The sequence below is a fragment of the Podarcis pityusensis genome, assembly GCF_964106645.2.
Source record: "Podarcis pityusensis genome assembly, chromosome: Z".
NCBI classification, from domain to species: Eukaryota; Metazoa; Chordata; class Lepidosauria; order Squamata; family Lacertidae; genus Podarcis; species Podarcis pityusensis.
Window position 1 is genome coordinate 10,972,919 of NC_138044.1, and position 20,744 is coordinate 10,993,662.

A 20,744-nucleotide genomic window follows, 5' to 3' on the forward strand; every position below is an offset into this window, starting at 1 on the left:
TGGTTTTTGGGAAAAAGTTTTTCAAACAAATGATGGGACAATCGTTACAACCAGACCAAAAATTAGTACTCCTATCTTATTTTACTCTTCAGATTAAGAACATTTCCAGTAAAGACCTCATCCTCCATTTATTAATTGCAGCTAGATTAGTGACTGCAAAATTGGTAAACTTTAAATGCAAATCTTTTTGAAGCCTGGATTCTGCAAGCAATATTATGCTTACGAACAAATTAACCATTTCACAAAAAGAAAATCAATCTGAGGGGTGGAAAGACTCACACCTATACAATCTGGTACCCTTTAACTGACTTTGTTAAGACAATTGAACATGATTTTCACCCTCCATCAACTCATGGAACCTTATGAAGAGACACTTTCATCTGATTGCCTTTCTTGGAATGTCCAAAACTACATCAGTCACCATTTTTTCTTTATTCTCTGTAAAATTATTAGGCTCTGTTTTCCTTGTATGGGTATGTTTTGTTACTTGCAATTAAAATCAGTAAAAAAAAAGGAGCTTATCGTAAGAACCTCCTTTATGAGTAAACATGATTCTGTGAACGTTCCACATCTTAGCTATCACAAATAAATACAATCATATACAACCTACCACTGGCCTACTCACCTAGGTTAAGTAATAGTTATCATATACTAGCAGTTGTAGTAAATTGCCCCTATCTGCCTACCAACACATCCTTGTACCACTAACACAACTATACTGGGTACATTTTTCATCTCATTAGATATTTGGGGGGTGGGGGTGGGAGAAGGAATCCTGACAGGGGAGTGGGCAATGGGTAGCATTTTATCATGCAAGTGCAATAAATTCTGCTATTTATGGTGGTTTCCAGAGTCTACTACTAAATGCATAAAATAATTCGGTTGGTGGGTGGGTGTGACACATTTTACAAATTTTGGGAAGATAACAGCTGTGTGAACAATGATCAAATGATGACTTACAAGGCTTCCCTTGTTACTCAAGGATATGAAAATTATCTCATAAGTCACTCCAGTTACTCAAAAAAAGAATGATTAGTATAAATATTTATGTAGCCCCAAAATCAACACTGAGCTGCAAAAACCACTTCCTGAGTTCTTGCTTCTTACGATTTAGGCTGCATCTGCCCAAATGAGGAAAACCAGAAGAAGATACTATAATGATATGGGGAGAAAACAGTAACAGACAGGAATTAGGGATCTTTACGGATGAACAAGATGAACAAAAACTGTTTACTATTTAAGCTGATCAGAGCAACCTGATACAAGTACTGTCAAGGTTGTAGTGTATCAATCCTCTTCAGAATAAATTGTGACGTGATCATATATGCTAATAGACTGCTAAAATTAGGGGCTTTATTAAGCAGTTGATGGGCTGCAATACATAGTGTGCTGTAGACAGCCCAAGGGACTGCAACTTTGACAATCTGCCCTAGATCACTTTCTTATTTTAAAATATTCTTTATTTTTAAAGGAAAAATGACTTAATATCTGCAAACATACGGCACTTGTTAATGTTCGTAGAACATCCAACACCTCTCTCTGTGCTCTGGAATGCCTTACATTCAGGACTGGATAAAAACTGACACCAGAAAAGGTCAAGCACCACGTTGAGGACTGATGATTTTTTAGTTATCCTTAAACTTCATGGCATAAACACAGTGAGGAAAAGCAGTAGGTGGCTCTCGACCAACGAATGACAACATTACTATTCCTTTTGCTAAAGCCAAATAATAGGCTGCCTTTGCAATTTGTTATAACAAGTCTTTGGGTGGAAAATATGTTGCTGGTTCTGAGTTGCAAGCTCTCAGAATCAAAGTTCATGCCCTTCTCCACTTAAGTATTTTGTATCTCAGGCTGCATACACACAATACATTTAAAGCACATAACTTCCTGCAAAGAACATAAGAGCCTGCTGGATCAGGTCAATGGCCCACCAAGTCCAGCATCATGTTATCACAGCCGCCAACCAGATGTCTGTGGGAAACCTGCAAGCAGGACTGGAGAATGAGTGCACTCTCCCTTCCTGTTGTTTCTAGCAACTGGTATTCAGAAGCATTGCTGCCTCCAACTGTGGAGATAGAGCACAGCTAGTAGCCCCAGATAGCCCTCCCCTCCAATTTGTCTAATCATCATTTAAAGACATGCAAGTGCCATAGTTATGGGCTATATAACACTATGTGCTGTGTAAAGAAGTACTTCTTTAACGTGTCCTGAATCTTATACCATGCAGCTTCACTGGATGTCCACAAGTTCTAGTGTGATGAGAGAGTGGAAAAACTTTTATCTATTCATGCCATGCGTAATTTCTTCCAGGAGCTCCTGCTGCAGGAAGAATACAGTGGGATCTTTGAGGAGTCCAAGATGCAGAATTAGTAAGAAAATGGCCACAAACTTCTTTAGAAATAAAATTTCCTAGGGCCATGAAATATTGTACATATCATTAATTTATGATACTTCTGAGCTCCGCTCCCACTCCCATTACCAGCAGTCTGTGGATGGACATAAACATGTAAAAATGAACTATCAAAAAAATACAAATGCAAACCCAGCATAAAACTGAACAGCAGCAGTGTTAAAACAAATATCAACCAGTACCATAACTTTCTCACGGCTTCAGAATGCCAGAATTGCAGAAATTCTCAGCAGCCCTAAAGCCTGGTAGAATACAAAGCTTTTCACCTGATGCTGATAGAAATACATTGTAGGTGCCTGTGAAGCCTCTCTGGGGAGAACATTTCCAAATCTAAATAGGCAGAAGCACTTAGGAAATAGCCTTCCCTCATATATAAATGTAGTAGCCCGTTAAAACCATTATTAGGACACAAATATATCTAGCCCATAGAATTATGTTATCATTCTATCAGTAAGATGCCACATCAAAACTAAGTTCAAAGAATAACACATGCCAGAATGTAACAAATTTTAATTTGACTACATAGAATTAAAAGAGACAGCTGGAAAAGCCACTGTTAGCAATATCAGCAGCTGAGATCTAATTGGTCTTAGAACACATGCTGTATGCGTAAGTACAGATGGAAGCAATTATATATGTCAGAGCTCTGACTGCATTCACCAGACATCTCCTGATAAAATTAGTCACTTCTTATAGTCATCAGGGAACAAGACAGCTATGTATTACAACACTTGCAAGACTTCTAAGTTTTCCTAGCCTTCTGCCAAGCTTTAACTCAGCGTCTACACTGCTTCCTAGAAGGCCTATTCTAACTTCTAAAATAGAAAATTCAAGCAATTTTAAAGAGTTTGTCTCGAACCACATTTCCATCTACTGCTGTCAGTCAACATCAACATACGAACCTGAATAAGACCTGCCAATGCCCTGTCTGTCTTTAAGCTGACCACAATCAAGCTGACTAGGGCTGATCTGAACACTTCTGCAGCAGAACATTTGGCAGGTTTTGTAGGAAGTGAAGGGAGCGTGGGGCGTTTGGGTGATGGGGGTACTAGTTAGTTTACAATAATAAAAGGTGACCAATGGCCTTTTTTTTTATTTCTTTTTTCAACAGCAACAACAAAAACATCATTAAATGTAAAAGCTTCCCTGAGTGGCTAAGACATGCAGCTTCTGCTGCACGCTTTCTAAATGGAGCCGGAAGAATGTTTCAGGAATTGACATTGCATGATCACGTTGTTTGGGTTCCAGTGGGCATTGTCGGGTGGGTGGGTGATAATTGTCTTCATTGGACCATAGATTTTTTAAAAAGAAATAAATGGAGAAAAACTGATATGGTTATACAATATTTCAAAAAGGACTTCCAATTAACCCTGTTCATTGACATTTGGTTTTTTAATCTTTTAATAGTGCTCCTTTCCTCGGTTTTATTTTCCTCGTTCCGCCCGGACACTGAGGTCCAGTGCCGAGGGCCTTCTGGCGGTTCGCTCGCTGCGAGAAACCAAGTTACAAGGAACCAGGCAGAGGGCCTTCTCAGTAGTGGCACCCACCCTGTGGAACGCCCTCCCACCAGATGTCAAAGAGAAAAACAACTACCAGACTTTTAGAAGATATCAGAAGGCAGCCCTGTTTAGGAACACTTTTAATGTTTGACACACTATTGTATTTTAAAATTTTGTTGGAAGCCGCCCAGAGTGGCTGAGGAAACCCAGCCAGATGGGTGGGGTATAAATAATAAATTGTTGTTGTTGTTGTTGTTATTGTTGTTGTTATTCCTCAGCAGCAGCAGTAAACACAGTGGTACAAAACTGAGCAAATGACTGAGTGGCACAAGGAGTGTCCCTGAAATCTGCTATGGCTTCCACTAACATACTGCTGCTTGTTACAGATAGGTAGCCGTGTTGGTCTGCCATAGTCAAAATAAAAAAAATCCTTCCAGTAGCACCTTTAAGACCAACTAAGTTAGTTCTTGGTATGAGCTTTCGTGTGCAAGCACGAAGAAGTGTGCTTGCACACGAAAGCTCATACCAAGAACTAACTTAGTTGGTCTTAAAGGTGCTACTGGAAGGATTTTTTTTATACTGCTGCTTGTTCATATTCGCCAACATGCCAGAGAAAAAATTATGCTGGGCCCCATCCTGCTTCCTCTGCCTGTCATGTTTTCTTCTATGGAAAGAGATAGTAGGGAGAGATGCTGAATTCTCATTCTGTTGGGAATTTTAAATGATTGGGCTTCTCTTGCAGCTCCTCTCTTTGCCCTTGGGGGAGGTGTATATGATTGATTGATTGATTGATTGATTGATAGGATTTATAGTAGGAGTGGGGGGACTTTCAGCGCAAGAAACACATGAAAAATCTGAGGGGACCCAACTTCTCAGAAACATTATTTGCATTTCCTGATGCAGGTTAAATGGTCACTTTGCACTTACAGCCTTTATATAGGTACTTCACTGTGCAGCGCTAGGTACAGTTTGGGTCTTACGTTAATAACAGTTATTTTCCCTTGAAATACATATAAAGTTATCCAAATGGCCATTGTTGACTTCCAACATTTATTAAAAGTTAATATCAGAGCACATACCTCTGGCTGAATAGCTTTAAACACAGGCATATCCATCAATGTAATCTGACTCTGTAACAAAAGTTAGAGAAAGAAGAATTACAAATTTACAAATACTTGATTCTGTGCTAGTCCAAGATACTTTTGCCCAAGACAGAAAATTCTGACAACACCCAGGCCCCGGATCATGTGTGCGTAGTCTTCAGAAAAGCTGATATTGTACAAAAATCTTCACACTGCTGTGATGAAATGCATTGTTAAAGTAATTTGTGATTCAATAGCTCACTTCTGACCCTTTTTAAGTGCTCCTTTCCCCACATTCTTGACCAAACAAGGCAACAAGGGCTGTGTGACATCCAGCTAAATTTTGCTCCTTACTCAATAGACCCATTGAAATTAATATACCTAAGTTGGTTGTGTCCATCACTTTCAATGGCTCTACTCTGTGTAAGACAAATATTGGAAACTATTCACAGATTCTGCAATGTAGACATTTAGCTTTCTATCCAATGTTAGTCATATTTAGAGTAGAACCAGTAAAATATAGTAGGATACATCCTTAAGTGCAGAGTCACAGAAGGGAAAGGATTTATATGTTGCTTCCTCAATTTAATTTCAGTTTTTCCATCTGTAATTCCTAGGCTATAGTTTCCTTTCTCTTCTTGTGCATTTTTCTAATAGTAAACCTCATTTAACTGAAATAAAGGCAAAGTAGCTGACTGCTTTGGCTACTGCCTTTTCAGTTTTGGCAGAATCAGAAGAGCGAAGCAGAATCCCTCCTGGTCACATTATCTCTGCTTAAATCCCAAGTGTCTGTCGTTATCAGGCAGAGAAGAAGTTCTATTTTTCAAGAAAAAGAAGTGCCAGAAATCACCATGAACACCTCCCTAGTTCTTTTAGAATGGCAATGGTGCCCACCTGAGAGGTGTTGAAACTGAGTTCTGGTAAGTTCCAACTGGAAAAAAGGCTTGCAGAGAAGTCCTTTTTAAAAAAATAAACACACACACACACACCCCAAACAAACAAACAAACACCTGAATATAAAAAATAAGGCAGGAAAGGTCCTCTTTACCTAAACTGCTCCAATGCCTGGGGGAAGGGAGAAAATGTAGTCAATGGTGGGTGGACGTGCTGCTGAAGCCTCTCCAGCAGCCCCAAATACCTGAGCACTATGTTTCCACTTCTGCATTCACATTTTAAAAAAAGTTTTCTATAAAAGTGAACATGGTGCTGTGGCTACAGCTTAGGAGAAGCTTCACTGAAAAAAGTGTTAGGTATACTGCAATTGGGTATAAGAATTAAAAACTTAATATGTAAATCAAGTAAACCCCCGAGATAGCTTGATGAACACTAATTTACTTCAGAAATTTGAATGAGAACCTATTCTTATGATCATGTCAATACTTTTAGTACAAATATGAAATCAGTCATTTTACTTACTGCAAACTCCTCTGGAGTTACTTTCAATACGTCAAACACAACTGCATCATAGCTTTTATGGGCATAATCTGAACTCCGTCCTTCCAGAGAGTCAGAACTGCTGCTGCCCTATGGAAAGGGATGGGAGGAATAGATTTACATGAAACCAGAAATTTGCCAGTCAGCTAATTAATGATTGCGTTCACAAAGAAAAAAGCAAAGCTGAGCCTTATGCCAGTTTACTTTTTACTAACTCAGGTTTCTATCCAATTCTCCCCTCTGCTTATTAAACAAAAGCTATTCAAGTTGGTGCTCATATTGGCTAATGCAAGAGAAGAGATGTGCAGCTATAAGATTAGAAAGAGCTTTCAATATAAAGTTTGGTATATATATCAGTAGGGTTTTCCCCAGCAATGGATCTTGTAAAGCCTCTGTTCTTAGACGTTTCAAAAGCTTTGAATTGGTGAACCAAAAAGTAACAACATTTGCCTGCTCTAATTAATCACTGTATTCCTTTCCAAGCTAAGAACAAAATACAGTGATACCTTGGTTCTCAAACTTAATCTGTTCCGGGAGTCCATTTGACTCCTGAAACAGTTTGAAAACCAAGGTGTGGCTTCTGATTGGCTGCAGGAGCTTCCTGCACTCAAGCAGAAGCCGCATCGGACATTTGGCTTCCAAAAAATGTTTGCAAACTGGAACACTTACTTCTGGGTTTGCAGCGATTGGAAGCCAATTTGTTTGACAACTAAGCCGTTCGAGAACCAAGGTACCACTGAAACACTATTGAAGCTGCATTTCCTTACTTTGTGAAACTAAGAAAGTGGCAGAGATATCCCAGTAGTACTTCCTACCAATTTCTCTTTAAGGCTAGAAAAAAGTGAATACAGTCATGAAGAGGCTGGGCTACTTTTAGAACTCTCTAGGAAACTAATAATAATAATAATAATAATAATAATAATAATAATAACAACATGGGTATTTGTACCCTGCCCATCTGACAGTTTCGCCCCAGCCACTCTGGCAGCTTCTAACAAAATAAAAACACAGCTAATTGTCAAACATTAAAACTTCTGCTCGGAATGTACTGGAAACCAATGTTGATCCTTTAGTATCAGTATTATATGGCCCCAGCAGCTGCTCCCGGTCACCAGTCTAGCAGCCACATTCTGTATTAGTTGTAGTCTCAAATTCACCTTCAGTGGTAGCCCCATGTACAGTGCATTTCAGTAGTCAAAGCAGAGCATATACCACTCTGGTGAGACAGTGTGCAGGCAGGTAAAGTCTCAGTTGGTAAACAGCTGCCCGGGACACAGAATTAAACTGCACCTCCCTGGACAGCTGTGAGTCCAAAATGACCCCCAGGCTACGGACCTGGTCCTTGAGGGGCACAGTTACCACCCCATTCAGGACCAGGGAGTTCCCCACACCTAGTCACTTACTGTCCCCCAGAAACTTAAAGCAGCGGTTCCCAGACAGTGCTCCACAAAGCACTTGGAGCTCTGCGAAGAAATTTGAAGTAAAATATGCATAAGGACAACGAAAGTGTTCCATGGCAAATTTATCTTCTGAAAAGTGCTGTGCAACTCAAAAAGTTTGGGAACTGCTGACTTAAGGAGTTAAAGGGTTGGGCTAAGCAGCCTGCCATTAACCATGAGGAGAATAACACAAGAGTTCTTCTGGATCAGACCAAAGGCCCATCTAGTCCAGCATCCTATTCTTACAATAGCCAATCAGATGCGTAAGGGGAGGCCACAAACAGGACTTGGGTGCAATAGCACTCTTCACAGAAAATGAATTTCTGACTTCAAAAGTGGAGGTAGAACATGACTGATAGTCACTGATAGCCATATCCTCAATGAATCGTCTTTAAAGCCATCCAAGTACGGGACCACCATTATATCTTGGGGGAGTGAATGACATAATTTCACTTTGTAAAGAAGAACATTCTTTTATCTGTCCTGGATCTTCAAGAATCCAGCTTCATTGGATGGCCCCAGGTTCTAGTATTATGACAAAGGGAGAGAAAATGTCTTCATCTTCACTTTCTTCACACCATGCAAAATCTTCTATCCCCCATCATGTTCCCCCTGACTTTTGTTTTTTCAAAACTAGAAATCCCCAAATGCTGTGGCAGTGCATGGGCAGGCAGGCAGTGATGGCAGCAAGAAGAGGAAGTGACTAATTGGGCATACACCTATATCTGCAAATATTTGTGACATAATCTAAGTATGGACAGAACTAGATATTGGGGTATATAACCAGAGTCTTTTGGTTACTGGACACATTTTAGAAAATCCTAAGCAAATATACTAAGCTGTAAGTCCCATTGAACTCAGAACCTACTTCTGTGTAAACATCCTTATGAAGACATAGTAAGTTGTGAAAACTAAATAAAATGGAAGGAGGCTACTGTTTTTAATAAATACGGGAATTCACACAGATCATTCTCTGTTACATTAAACAGAAAACACTCTATTTAGTCTGAGGTTTCCCTTCAGATTCCCAGAAATATAACTGTTCACCAGTATGCTATTCAAAACCATGCAGGAAGACTGTGGCAAAATCAGAATTATATCTTAGATCTGTCAAATATGAACTTAGACCCTTAATCACAAAGGAACCTTTTCAAATTTCAAGAGTTTCTAATGGACATTACAGATTTACTGTAACTTCTCAATGTAATGGTTATAGAAGATGCATTCTCACCTTCCACTCAAAAAGTATAAAACCCAGCTAGGAGTTAGGTTCTTACAATTTTGGGACATGGTATAAATCCTAACCACAAGATGCCAGTCCTCATTTCTCATCCATTTCCAATGTTTCCAACTCAGTGACTATTTTTCAGCATGATAATACTAAATTATTGAAATGAACTGCATAGTTCTGTTGTCTATTTTTTCATGTAAGTTGCTGGTTTAAATCCACTGTAAATTCCAGTAACTCTGTACAGCTTTTCCACAGAAAGCTGAAGTAAACAGAACTCAACAAAATGCATTTTTTCATAATCTTGTATTATTATTTCCAGCCTTCCAAGGCTTGGAGATCTCATGAAAAACATGCAAAAAGACTTACTCTATGGAGTCGAGTGCACAATAGAGTTAAATTTACCTCTGCAATATCCCCAAAACTGGGTCTTTCTGATTCACAGCACTTTAGAATCTCAGGGGGAAGGAGGTCATAGCTGCTAATACGTGACTGTTTCAGTTCTACAGACATTTCACATACTGATTTACCACTTTCCCCTTCCTTCTGTGTATGGAATCCCTTCCAAGTATGGGATCACATGGAAAAACATTAACATGGATACAGAAGGCATTTCCACACTATATGCATGCAGACTGCCTTTTCCCATTCAATAAACAAAGCAGATTCACATTCAAAATGGAGAACAGGTGTGGACCTGCTGTGTCCATTAAAATGAACCAGGTGGAAAAGTGCCACATGTCACACATGTATCAGAGCTCCTAGACATCAGAGCTTATTAGACATTGTTGGATCAGGAAACAGAGTGCAAGTTGGGTGCTAAGACTCACCAATCATCTGCACTGTGTACCCTGAAGCCTTGCCCTTGGAGAACAGCATCACTAGGCTACAGAAGTAGCTGATTCCAGGGGCAAGAGTATTTGGGGAACTGTTGTAACAGCAGGTGACATCCAAATGGGATCTTCCCTTTTGGGAACCAACAAGGCGTGGGCCCACTTTCTGACTAAGCCTCCAGTAAGAGGATAAACTGGGTGCTTTCATGAGTGATGAGGGGCTGGTAGGAATGAGTGAATAGGGTTGCTGTTGTTTTCGTTTATTTGTTTTCGTTTATCATGTTATGTATTTTGTGTTTTTATGTTGTAAACCACACTGTGATCTTTGGATGAAGGACAGTACATAAATTTAATAAATAATAATTTTGCTAATATAAGCATTTTAAATCATACGTTACCCAAGTATACACATTTTTGTACAAATTACTTGACTGAAGAACGGCACTGCAGATTTTAGAGAAGTGTGGACTTTGAAGGGTGGCTGTGTTTCAGTTTATATATTGTTCAGAAAGGCAAATTAGGTAGGTTTGTCTTTAAAAGAGAACTGAATCAAATGTCTTCCCCATCCCTGAGTTCAGATCTTAGTTTGTTCCCCATTTGGCCTCTCCTTAACCTACAGGTCCAATCACCCCTGCCCATTAGCCACGTTGGCTGCAGCTGTTCAATTTACATTATCTGTAAAATACATACAAGTATGATACTAGGCAAGACAAATTAATGGCAGAAAGTCTTAGAGAGATGCCAAAATAAACAACAATTAAATTAAAACATACAAATGGTAACAGAATACCAAATGTGTACCTCTGGTGTGGCGGAGGTCACTGTCACGTTGGCCATGAGGCCATTCCTTTTATACATACTCTTCTTTAGGATGCAGGAAATTTCAGCTCAGCCACCACTGGTGACACAAGAGGATGGAGAACTGCTGCAAGAAAAATACATTTTATGAGAAACTGATTTAAAAGAGGCCACCAGTGAGGAGCACAAGATCATTATTGAGGGGACACAAAGATTATTTGCAAAGTGTGCCATATATCAAGTGAGAGGACACCTGCTTCTTTATGTTCCAATTCAACCCTTAATACTGGCTGAGCAAGCTCTTCAGCCTTCATGTTTGTATTAAAGGACATTGAGGGAGGCTTGGTCAACTAGTAAACACTCCTCTTGGTAGATGCTGAATGCCCAAACATTTCCTGGGAGCAGTATATTACCTTTTTCTTTGGGAAGTTTGGGTTAAAACTGGTATTGTGGTATTTTCATTAACTCTGGGTAATATCCAATGTTACTCAGAATAGATCCATTGAAATTAATGGACTTAGGTCCACTGATTTAAATGGCTCCACCCCAAGTATGAGAATGAGGTATCATCCTCTGTATTTTCGATATTGGTTGATATCAGAACATACTCTGCCTTTGGGGAAGGAAAGGGGAATTAAAAATAAATAAATCACAATTGCATACATAAGAAATGTACACTTAGTTCTCAATGAAATATATGAACTCAAAGTTGTATGAATTCACAAGCAACACTTACCATCATACAATATTCTGGAAAGGCAAAACAAATACAAGGATGATGTGAGTACATCTTGCTCCTGAAGAAAACCAAATTGATTAACAGTCCCACTTACAGAACAAAATGTATTCCCTATAAATCATTGGTTAGGAAGTATTTGACCGAGTTTTACCGCGCACACATGCGCAGAAGTGGTCCTCAGGTTGCGGAAACCTCAGGATCTGACCGGACCTCCGAAATGGACCCCTTATGCAACCAGAGGTACCACTGTATGTTCCTGGACATGGAATTTGACCTCCAAAAGGAAAAAAGTGGGGAAAGGAAAACCCAGGAAAAACACTCTCTGATTTGTCCAGTCGTTTCCCCTACCTCCATCCCTTCAATATATATATACAGGCTAGATGTAATTTTTTAATCACTTGTCCCATAAATATTACTAATTTTTAGCAGGGTGTATTCATAGTGTTAATATGATGCCCACTAGCTGTTAGCTTTTGAAACAGAGTTGATGGTCTTCAGACACATAAAGGTAGCTTCCTATGATCATATAGCCCACTCAGGAGAAGGGGGACTGCCAACTAAATTCCAAGTCTCTTGGCCTGGGAACTTCTGTCTAGAGCTGGTTGCAGGAAGAGGAACAAAGGAACCACATTGATATATCTGGTCTATGGGGCTCATGTGCTTTTGAGTGACAGGTTGTTAGGCCCAATCACAGGATGCAGGATGGGCAAGTACTTCAGGGAAGTGAAGGGCTTAACACTTGTGGGAAGTTAAGAGACGGGGAGTCAGAGTGTCCACTACTGTTGAAGTTGTCCAACCTCACTGGCAGGCAGCAATCTTTCATCAGCCTGGGTACAGGAGGAGAGACAAGATGAAGGACTACAGAACTTGGGCATCTTAAAAGGGACAGACAAGGGCAAGGCAGAACACAATGCATTCTTAGGCTTAGTTACGGTAGGGTATGGAGCTAGATAACTGTCCCAAAGGCTTCATGGGAAATGTGGGTGTTGGAGAGTAATGACATCATGCAGGTGATCTGGGAGGCAGTTCCAGACATAAAGGGCAGTAAGAGGGAAGAAGATCTGAGGCAGCAGACAGCCTTCGGATGGCTGAATGTGGCCAAGCAAGAAAAGCTAAGAGCAGATATAGAGATGTATTAGGGTGCAATAACTAGTGTGTTTTTTCGGGGGGGGGATGCAGGGGTGCACATATCCCAAAACATTTTGTGAATCTAAGTTTCGCTTCATTGAGGGGCAGTATTTCAGTATGAATAGGAAAATGAGAGTAGCTTTAAATTTCTTTTAGTAAAAAAGCACTGGCAATAACTTTTCAGAAGTGGGCAAGGACATGATAGCCTTTGTTATATTATTATCATTATTATTACATATCCCTATATATGAAATGGCTGCTGAAAATGAGCCAGTGAGGTAGAAGAACTTAAAAATATGGTTTTCATATCAGAAACACTAAATATTCCCTTTCCTCTCTTCTGTCCACCTCCTGACTGCATTTTTGGTGAGTGTAGGCTCAAATAATGTTCTCATGAAAGCAAAAGAAAATTCCATATGTGACCTTGTATCAAATCCAGCTTGAGTTCTGGCTTTCAATGATACAAGTAAACCAATTAAATGATACAAGGAAGCATCATGGAAAACTTAATGAGAGCACCAGTTCTAAAAGAACCAATATAACTTCCCCCAGTACTAAGCAGTTGTTTCAAAGAAAGAGTTCAACTTGAGGAGCTTCATACAAAATAAACAGGAGATTTGCTCCAAAAATGTGTATGCCTGTTCTAAAATGCATACAATACAAATGCCTAAAATGTGCCATTTTAAATGGGACTTACCAGACACTAAGTAATTAGCAGATCTTTTTTTGAGCCAAACTGCTGAAATAACCCCTTTCAGTCAGAGTAGGTTTCTCTGGCACAAAAAAAGTAGCAAAGGTGTTGTTATGATAGAAAGATGCATGGTAAGGAGAAAGTAGCAACAGAGTGCTTTTTCTTCCTCTTTTTTAATACGATAAAGCTAAATAATAATAATAATAGATTTTATTTATATCCTGCCCTCCCCAGCCGAAGCCGGGCTCAGGGCGGCTAACAACAATAAAACAGTACAAAAGTACAGCACAAACAACACTCTAAAATCATTCATTATAAAATTAATTAATTCAAGCCACTGGCAACCATTGGGCCAAAGCTCCGCGAAGATTGCCGAGGGAGAGAGTCAGGCTGTGCTCTGGCCAAAGGCCTGGTGGAACAGCTCTGTCTTGTAGGCCCTGCGGAAAGATGTCAAGTCCCGCCGGGCCCTGGTCTCTTGTGACAGAGTGTTCCACCAGATCGGAGCCATGGCCGAAAAAGCCCTGGCTCTAGTTGAGGTCAGCCTAACTTCTCTGTGGCCTGGGACCTTCAAGATGTTTTTATTTGAAGACCGTAAGTTTCTCTGTGGGGCATACCAGGAGAGGCGGTCCCATAGGTACGAGGGTCCTAGGCCGTATAGGGCTTTAAAGGTTAAAACCAGCACCTTAAACCTGATCCTGTTCTCCACCGGGAGCCAGTGCAGCTGGTATAGCACCGGGTGAATGTGATCTCGCAGCGAAGACCCCGTAAGGAGTCTCGCTGCAGCATTCTGCACCCGCTGGAGTTTCTGGGTCAGTCTCAAGGGCAGCCCCACGTAGAGCGAGTTATAATAATCCAGTCTGGAGGTGACCGTCGCGTGGATCACAGTGGCTAGGTCAGGGCGAGAGAGGTAAGGAGCCAACTGCTTAGTTTGGCGGAGATGGAAAAATGCCACCTTTGTTGTAGCTGCAATCTGCGCCTCCATGGAAAGGGAGGTGTCGAAGATTACACCCAAACTCGTAACGGTCAGTGCTGGCACTAATTGCGCCCCCGCAATTGGGAGTTTCCCCCCCATCCCATATCGTCCCGTCCCAGCCACAGGACCTCTGTCTTCGAAGGATTTAGCTTCAACCGGCTCCCACGTAACCATCCAGCCACAGCTTCCAAACATCTGGTCAGTGTGTCTGGGGCCGAGTCAGGATGGCCATCCATCAACAGATAGAGTTGGGTGTCATCGGCATACTGATGGCAACCCAGCCCAAAACTCCGGACAAGCTGGGCGAGGGGGCGCATAAAGATGTTGAAAAGCATCAGTCAGTCAGTCTTCATATAGGGAAGGCATACACAAACTCCGGCCCTCCAGATGTTTGGGACTAAATTCCCATCATCCCTAGCTAACAGGACCAGTGGTCAGGGATGATGGGAATTGTAGTCCCAAACATCTGGAGGGCCGGAGTTTGCCTATGCCTGATATAGAGCATAGTTGTGGAATTTGTTTTGATGTAGTGATGGTTACAACCTGAAAGACTTTAAAAGAGATTTAGACAAATTCATGGAAGATCAAGCTAGCAATGGCTACTAACTACAATGGCTTTGACCCACACCTCCACTGTCTGGGGCAGTATGCCTCTGATACCTGCTGCTGGGAATCACAACTGGGGAGAAGTGGTGTTGCACTCAGGTCCTACTTACGGGCTTTCCATAGTTGAGGCTATTGAAATGATAACTCACTTATTAAATGCAACATATTCAACCATGAATTCCAGTTGGAAAAATCAGGCACACTTATATTAGACTGGATCTTAAGTATGTGGGATCTGACCTGTATAGTTAATATAGAGTAAGGGAAAGAAGACAACTGAGTAACTCCCAGGTTTTCAACCAGTGTGCCGTGGCACCCTGGGCTGACTTGGGCTGGATCTATACCGATTAAAAAAAATTATAGAAAAAAATGGATCACTGCTCTACAGCGTCATCTGGTGTCACATGTTTATAATGCAGTTATAATGATATAATTGACGAGTGTAACTGAGACCTTTAATGATTATCAGGGACACCATAAGCAGCAATGGGCACCATCCCTCATTCCTTCCTTCCCTCCTCTGATGAAAAAAATGGCTTCCAACAAAGCTGGAAACTCCCTACTCAAACAGACAAATGAGATGAGCGTCTTTACTTTTCCATATATGACTGTGCTATGTGACACCAGTCACTTTCAAAAGAGTGCTGCCCAAGTGTGCACTTCTCTAGCCCATCTCTATGATCCCAGCTTCTGATGGGGGACATGAGGGGAGCCTGCAAGAGGGAGAGGAGGGAGAAGAGAGGAGGGAAGCGGATGGTTCATGGGGCCAGTATGGTGAGTGTGAGGCAGTAGTTGAACCTGACAAGGCAACTTCTTCTTGCCTGGGCGGTGGCTAGTGTAAGTCCTACTTGGCAGGAGACCCACTGGAAGATAGTGAGGCAACTGTGACCCATTGAACCCAGTGGGTTCTACTCTTGAGCAGAACTTTGTTGGGTGAAGCCCATCCTCATTGGGTTGCAGGCAATGTTGAGTCCTGCTTGAGAGGAAACCCATTGAAATAGGTAGGTAATAGATGGGAAATAAACTGTAATAGTAATAGTAATAATAATAATAATAATAATAATAATAATAATAATAATATCCAAGAGGAGATCTACTGAAATTGATGGGTGTGGCTGACTCAAGGATCACTGGCCTCCAATGGGTCTTCCCTGAGTAGGATAAAACCAATTTATATTGGGTTGTAGCAAGTGTTAATCTCACTCAGTGTAGGCCCATTGAAATTGATGGTTATGATTGGCAGTGTCATTGTTCTCCAGTAAACCAGTCAGGGGTTAGAACTTAGCAAGACGGAGCTCCTCAGCAACCTTCAAAAACAAGGAAGGAAGGTGTCCTGGTGACATGTGCAGTGGCCCAGAAAGGAACTCCCACTTAAGTGGGGATTCCCCTGTATCACACAGGGGAGTCGCAAAAAGAATGTAAAGGGAGCAGTGGACTCAAGGGAACCACAGATTCAAAAAGGCTGAAAATGCCTGCAGTAACTTGTTTGTTGAAACTTTGAATTTATGCCTCAATAGCTCAATTGGTTAGAGCATGGAGTTGATAACGCAAAGGTTGCAGATTTGATCATTATATGGGACAGCTGCATCTTCCTGCATTGCAGGGGGTTGGACTAGATGATCCTCAGGGTTCCTTCCAACTCTAGAATTTTTTGGTTCTATGATTTGTTATATATTGGAGAAAGAATCCATGAAAATGTACATATTGTACTAAGAGACACTCTTAGATAGATAGCATTGTTTTGATATGGTGACATTATTTATTCTCAATTAGATAAATGGAAAAAATACTGTAGGTTATACTGTAAAGGTAAAGGATCCCTGACAGTTAAGTCCAGTTGCGAATGACTCTGGGGTTGCAGCACTCATCCCCTCTATAGGCTGAGGGAGCCGGCGTTTGTCCGCAGACAGCTTCTGGGTCATGTGGCCAGCATGACTAAGCCGCTTCTGGCGAACCAGAGCAGTGCATGGAAATGCTGTTTACCTTCCCACCGGAGCGGTACCTAGTTATCTACAGTGGTACCTCGGGTTAAGTACTCAATTTGTTCCGGAAGTCCATTCTTAACCTGAAACTGTTCTTAACCTGAAGCACCACTTTAGCTAATGGGGCCTCCCGCCACACGATTTCTGTTCTCATCCCGAAGCAAAGTTCTTAACCCGAGGTAATATTTCTGGGTTAGCGGATTCTGTAACCTGAAGCGTATGTAACCTGAAGCATATGTAACCTGAGGTACCACTGTACTTGCACTTGACGTGCTTTCAAACTGCTAGGTTGGCAGGAGCAGGGACCGAGCAACGGGAGCTCACCCTGTTGTGGGGATTCAAACCACCAACCTTCTGGCCGGCAAGCCCAAGGCTCAGTGGTTTAGACCACAGCGCTACCCACGTCCCAGGTTATACTGTATTTACTTGAATATAATGTGCCATAAAATTTAATGTGCACCCCAATTTTCAAGACCTTGAAACCAAAAAAGTATTTGATGGCAAATGTAAATGTGCCATCAAATCTAATGCACACCGTAATTTCCATGATGTAATTTGGCCAAAAAAGGTGTGAAATACAATCAAGTAAATATGGTACAGTAAACGGACATAAATCTGACATCAAGAATCACAAAACAGAGAAACCAGTAGGAGAACACTTCAATCTCCCAGGACATTCTATACAAGATCTCAAAGTAGCTGTTTTACTACAAAGGAATTTCAGAAATAGACTGGAAAGAGAAGCTGCTGAATTACAACTCATTACCAAACTTAAAACAATGGAGAAACCTGGTCTGAACAGAGACATCGGATTCTTATCTCATTATACATGACTAAGCCATTTCTCACCTTCTCACCCCTTGCCTTTTCCTGTAAGACCTATTACAGTCGTTAAGAGTCGTCAACAGGCTCATCTCAGCTATCTGCCAATCTCCGATTCCCACCACCCTTCTAAGTAATACCCCTCCCCACCTTCTCAATATATAGAAGGATCTGGTAACTTCTGTTTCAGTGTATCTGAAGAAGTGTGCATGCACACGAAAGCTTATACCAAGAACTAACTTAGTTGGTCTTTAAGGTGCTACAGGAAGGAATTTTTTTATTATGGTACAGTATATTGTTGTTGAGATATAATTAGTTGTTGACCAATAAGAATATAAGGTCTCATGTTTATGAAAATGTATTTTAATATATGGTCGAATATATTTCCAATGTAGTGCCTAATGACAAACATATTTTTCAACAGAAGGCTACTCATTTTTCTACACATTTATATGTTATTGAAAATTTCATAGCTCTTTATACAAAAGCAGTATCAGAAACCCTAAAGCTTTCAAAAATAATTTTCAAATCAAAACAATTATAGTTTACATTTAAATTTGATGGCCCTGACAAACAAATGGTTCTTCATACATTTGTCACATTTAAAAAAAACTAGACTTGCCATGTACTACAAAAACAGAATCCTAAAATCTTATCTTGTTCAGCAGTGCCATCTAGTGAATAAAAAATAGAAATGCTAGAACTCAGAATTTGGAAAACCAGTGATAGCATAATCCACACTGCAATGAATGAGTTCCGAGACCAATAGTAACAGCATCCATTCATGGTTCAACAAAAATATAGGAGTGCCTAGCACTGGTCTCCAATTTCAATGCCTGCACAATCAATTTTAGTAATTCTCTGTTGGCTTCAAGTTTGTGATTGGGGGAAACATCAGGAAACCTTTTCCCTATGACAGCAGTCCATTGATCTGTAAGAAGGATATCTGGGGAACAAAGTCAACATTTGTACTGCTTTCCTTTTCTTGTATAAAATTGGTGGTGCATGGGATGAGGGCCAAACAACTGAGTTTGAGTTCTAGTAAGACTGAAGTACTATAGGTGAGCTGTTCCCAAGCCCAGATAACTGGCCAATTGCTTGCTTAGTACAAGGTCATACTCCCCTTTCATAGTCTAAGGGGGCTGCTGGATCCATTCTGTCACTAGAGCCCCATGAGACCTTTTCTCTCATGAGGAGATATGTTCTGGACTATATAGGAACTGGGCTTTTAGTGTGACAGCACCTACCCTTTGGAACTCCCTCCCATTACTATTAGACAGGTTCTGTCTATATTGTCTTTTCAGTGCCAACTGAACACCACCCTTTCCCAACAAGCCTTTTTAGAAGAAATTTTTACCCCAGTCTTTATTTGTAGTGGACTTGAAATGGTTTTAAAATGCTTTTATTGTTACAGCAGTTCAGGATGTTTCGTGGGAAGCAATTCATATAAGGTAGCAAATTGGCTTCCAATAGATTCTGAAAGTCCCTCATTTGATACTTCCAATTTTCCCTAGCATGGAAAGCCTTTTGTTAGAAACTAACAGAACATAAAAAACATGCATTTCCCTATGTTTGCTATGTTCAAATCTCATACATTATTCAGATTCTCATCCTGCAAACATATTTCAAGCCTCAATAGCTTTAGTTCAATATGACATTCTAAAAATGCCTCTGTACTATGCTGCCACTCTTCTACAAATCAGTTTCCTCTTCAGTGATAAAATGAAAGCAGATTAACTTACCCATTATGTATTTTCCTTTCCAGTTTTAAGTACCAATAGTCAAACACAAATGAAGTCTTGCAGCACATCTTTCAGAATGGACATTTCTGGAAAGAGAAAATAATAATAAAAATATTATATATAATGGCAATAATACTATTTTATATTTATGCTTTATTTTATGAAAACAACTTTGGGCAGAAATGTATCTGTGGAAAATGGATATATAAATAGACTAGGCTTAGACCATAGGGTTTTCTTGAACAAGACAAAACCTTCCTATTTGTTCCTCAACAGTCAACCAACTTATGACTTTTATGTATCCCGTTCGGCAAGTATGGAATATAATTAAATCAAACTGTTCACAGTAAAACCTTTTTATCTGATGCTGCCTTCAATAAGTGAGTTCCTCTGGGCTCAATTTTATCCCCTGTGCTATTTAATATCTACATGAAACTGCTGAGTGGGTCATCCCAAGTTATGGAGTACATTGTCAGTAATATGCTGATGACACACAGCTCTACTTCTCCTTTACATCTACAGATGAGGCAGTGGATGTGCTAGACCATTGTCTTGCCTTGGTAATGGACTGGACGAAAGCCAAGAAACTGAAGCTTAATCCAAATAAGACTGAGGCACTGTTAGTAAGTGGCTCCCTAGACCAGATGGGTGGGAGATTGTTTGCTCTTGATGCTGTTACACTTCCTCTGAAGGATGGGGTATGTAGCTTGGGAGTACTCCTGGATACTTTGCTGTTGCTTGAGGCTCAGGTGGTCTTGATGGTGCAGACTGCCTTCCATCCGCTGGTGACCCAGCTGCGCCCCTATCTGGATAGGGATAGCCAAACTTCTGTTGTCTATGCTCTGGTAACTTCTAGGTTGGATTACTGCAACACGTTATATGTGGGGCTGCTTTTGAAGATGATTTGTGCAGAAACCATCAAAGAGGCATGATGGTTTGAGCATATGACACCAATCCTGGTGTGACTGCACTGACTGCCAATTAACTTCCAGGCCAAGTTCAAAGTGCTGGCTTTGATTCTTAAAGCCTCAATATGTCAACAACCACCTCTCCCCATATGAACCAACCTGGACTCTGCAATCATTATTGGAGCCCCTTCTTCGTGTGCCTCCTCCACGGGAGATCTGGAGGGTGGCAACACCAGAATAAGCCTTTTTATGCAGTGGCTCCCCATATGCAGAATGCTCTCCCCAGGTAGGTTGGTCTGGTCCCTTCATTATACATCTTTTTATACTTTTTTAGTTATTATTGTCATTTATAACAAATATTTCAAATATTTCCTCTCCAACAAGGCCTTTGGATGATTAATATTCTACTGCCTCTTAGATGTGTTTC

The 20,744-nt window shown here is 40.7% G+C and overlaps 1 protein-coding gene across 9 annotated transcripts in view; it reads right to left on the reverse strand.

The window, feature by feature from the left end:
• Positions 1 to 20,744, reverse strand: part of RALGPS1 (Ral GEF with PH domain and SH3 binding motif 1) — a 224,589-nt gene that overhangs the window by 163,599 nt on the left and 40,246 nt on the right. For 7 of the 9 annotated variants that reach the window (XM_080989609.1, XM_080989605.1, XM_080989611.1 and 4 more), the window contains exons 2-5: positions 19,410 to 19,495; positions 10,730 to 10,853; positions 6,411 to 6,518; positions 4,992 to 5,042 (exon numbers count right to left, since the gene is read on the reverse strand). In XM_080989609.1, coding sequence (XP_080845735.1) covers positions 4,992 to 5,042; positions 6,411 to 6,518; positions 10,730 to 10,786 — 216 coding nt within the window. In that variant the 5' untranslated portion in view covers positions 10,787 to 10,853; positions 19,410 to 19,495. The remainder of the gene's footprint in view (positions 1 to 4,991; positions 5,043 to 6,410; positions 6,519 to 10,729; positions 10,854 to 19,409; positions 19,496 to 20,744) is intronic. The other 2 variants (XM_080989607.1, XM_080989608.1) reach the window with 1 other exon arrangement.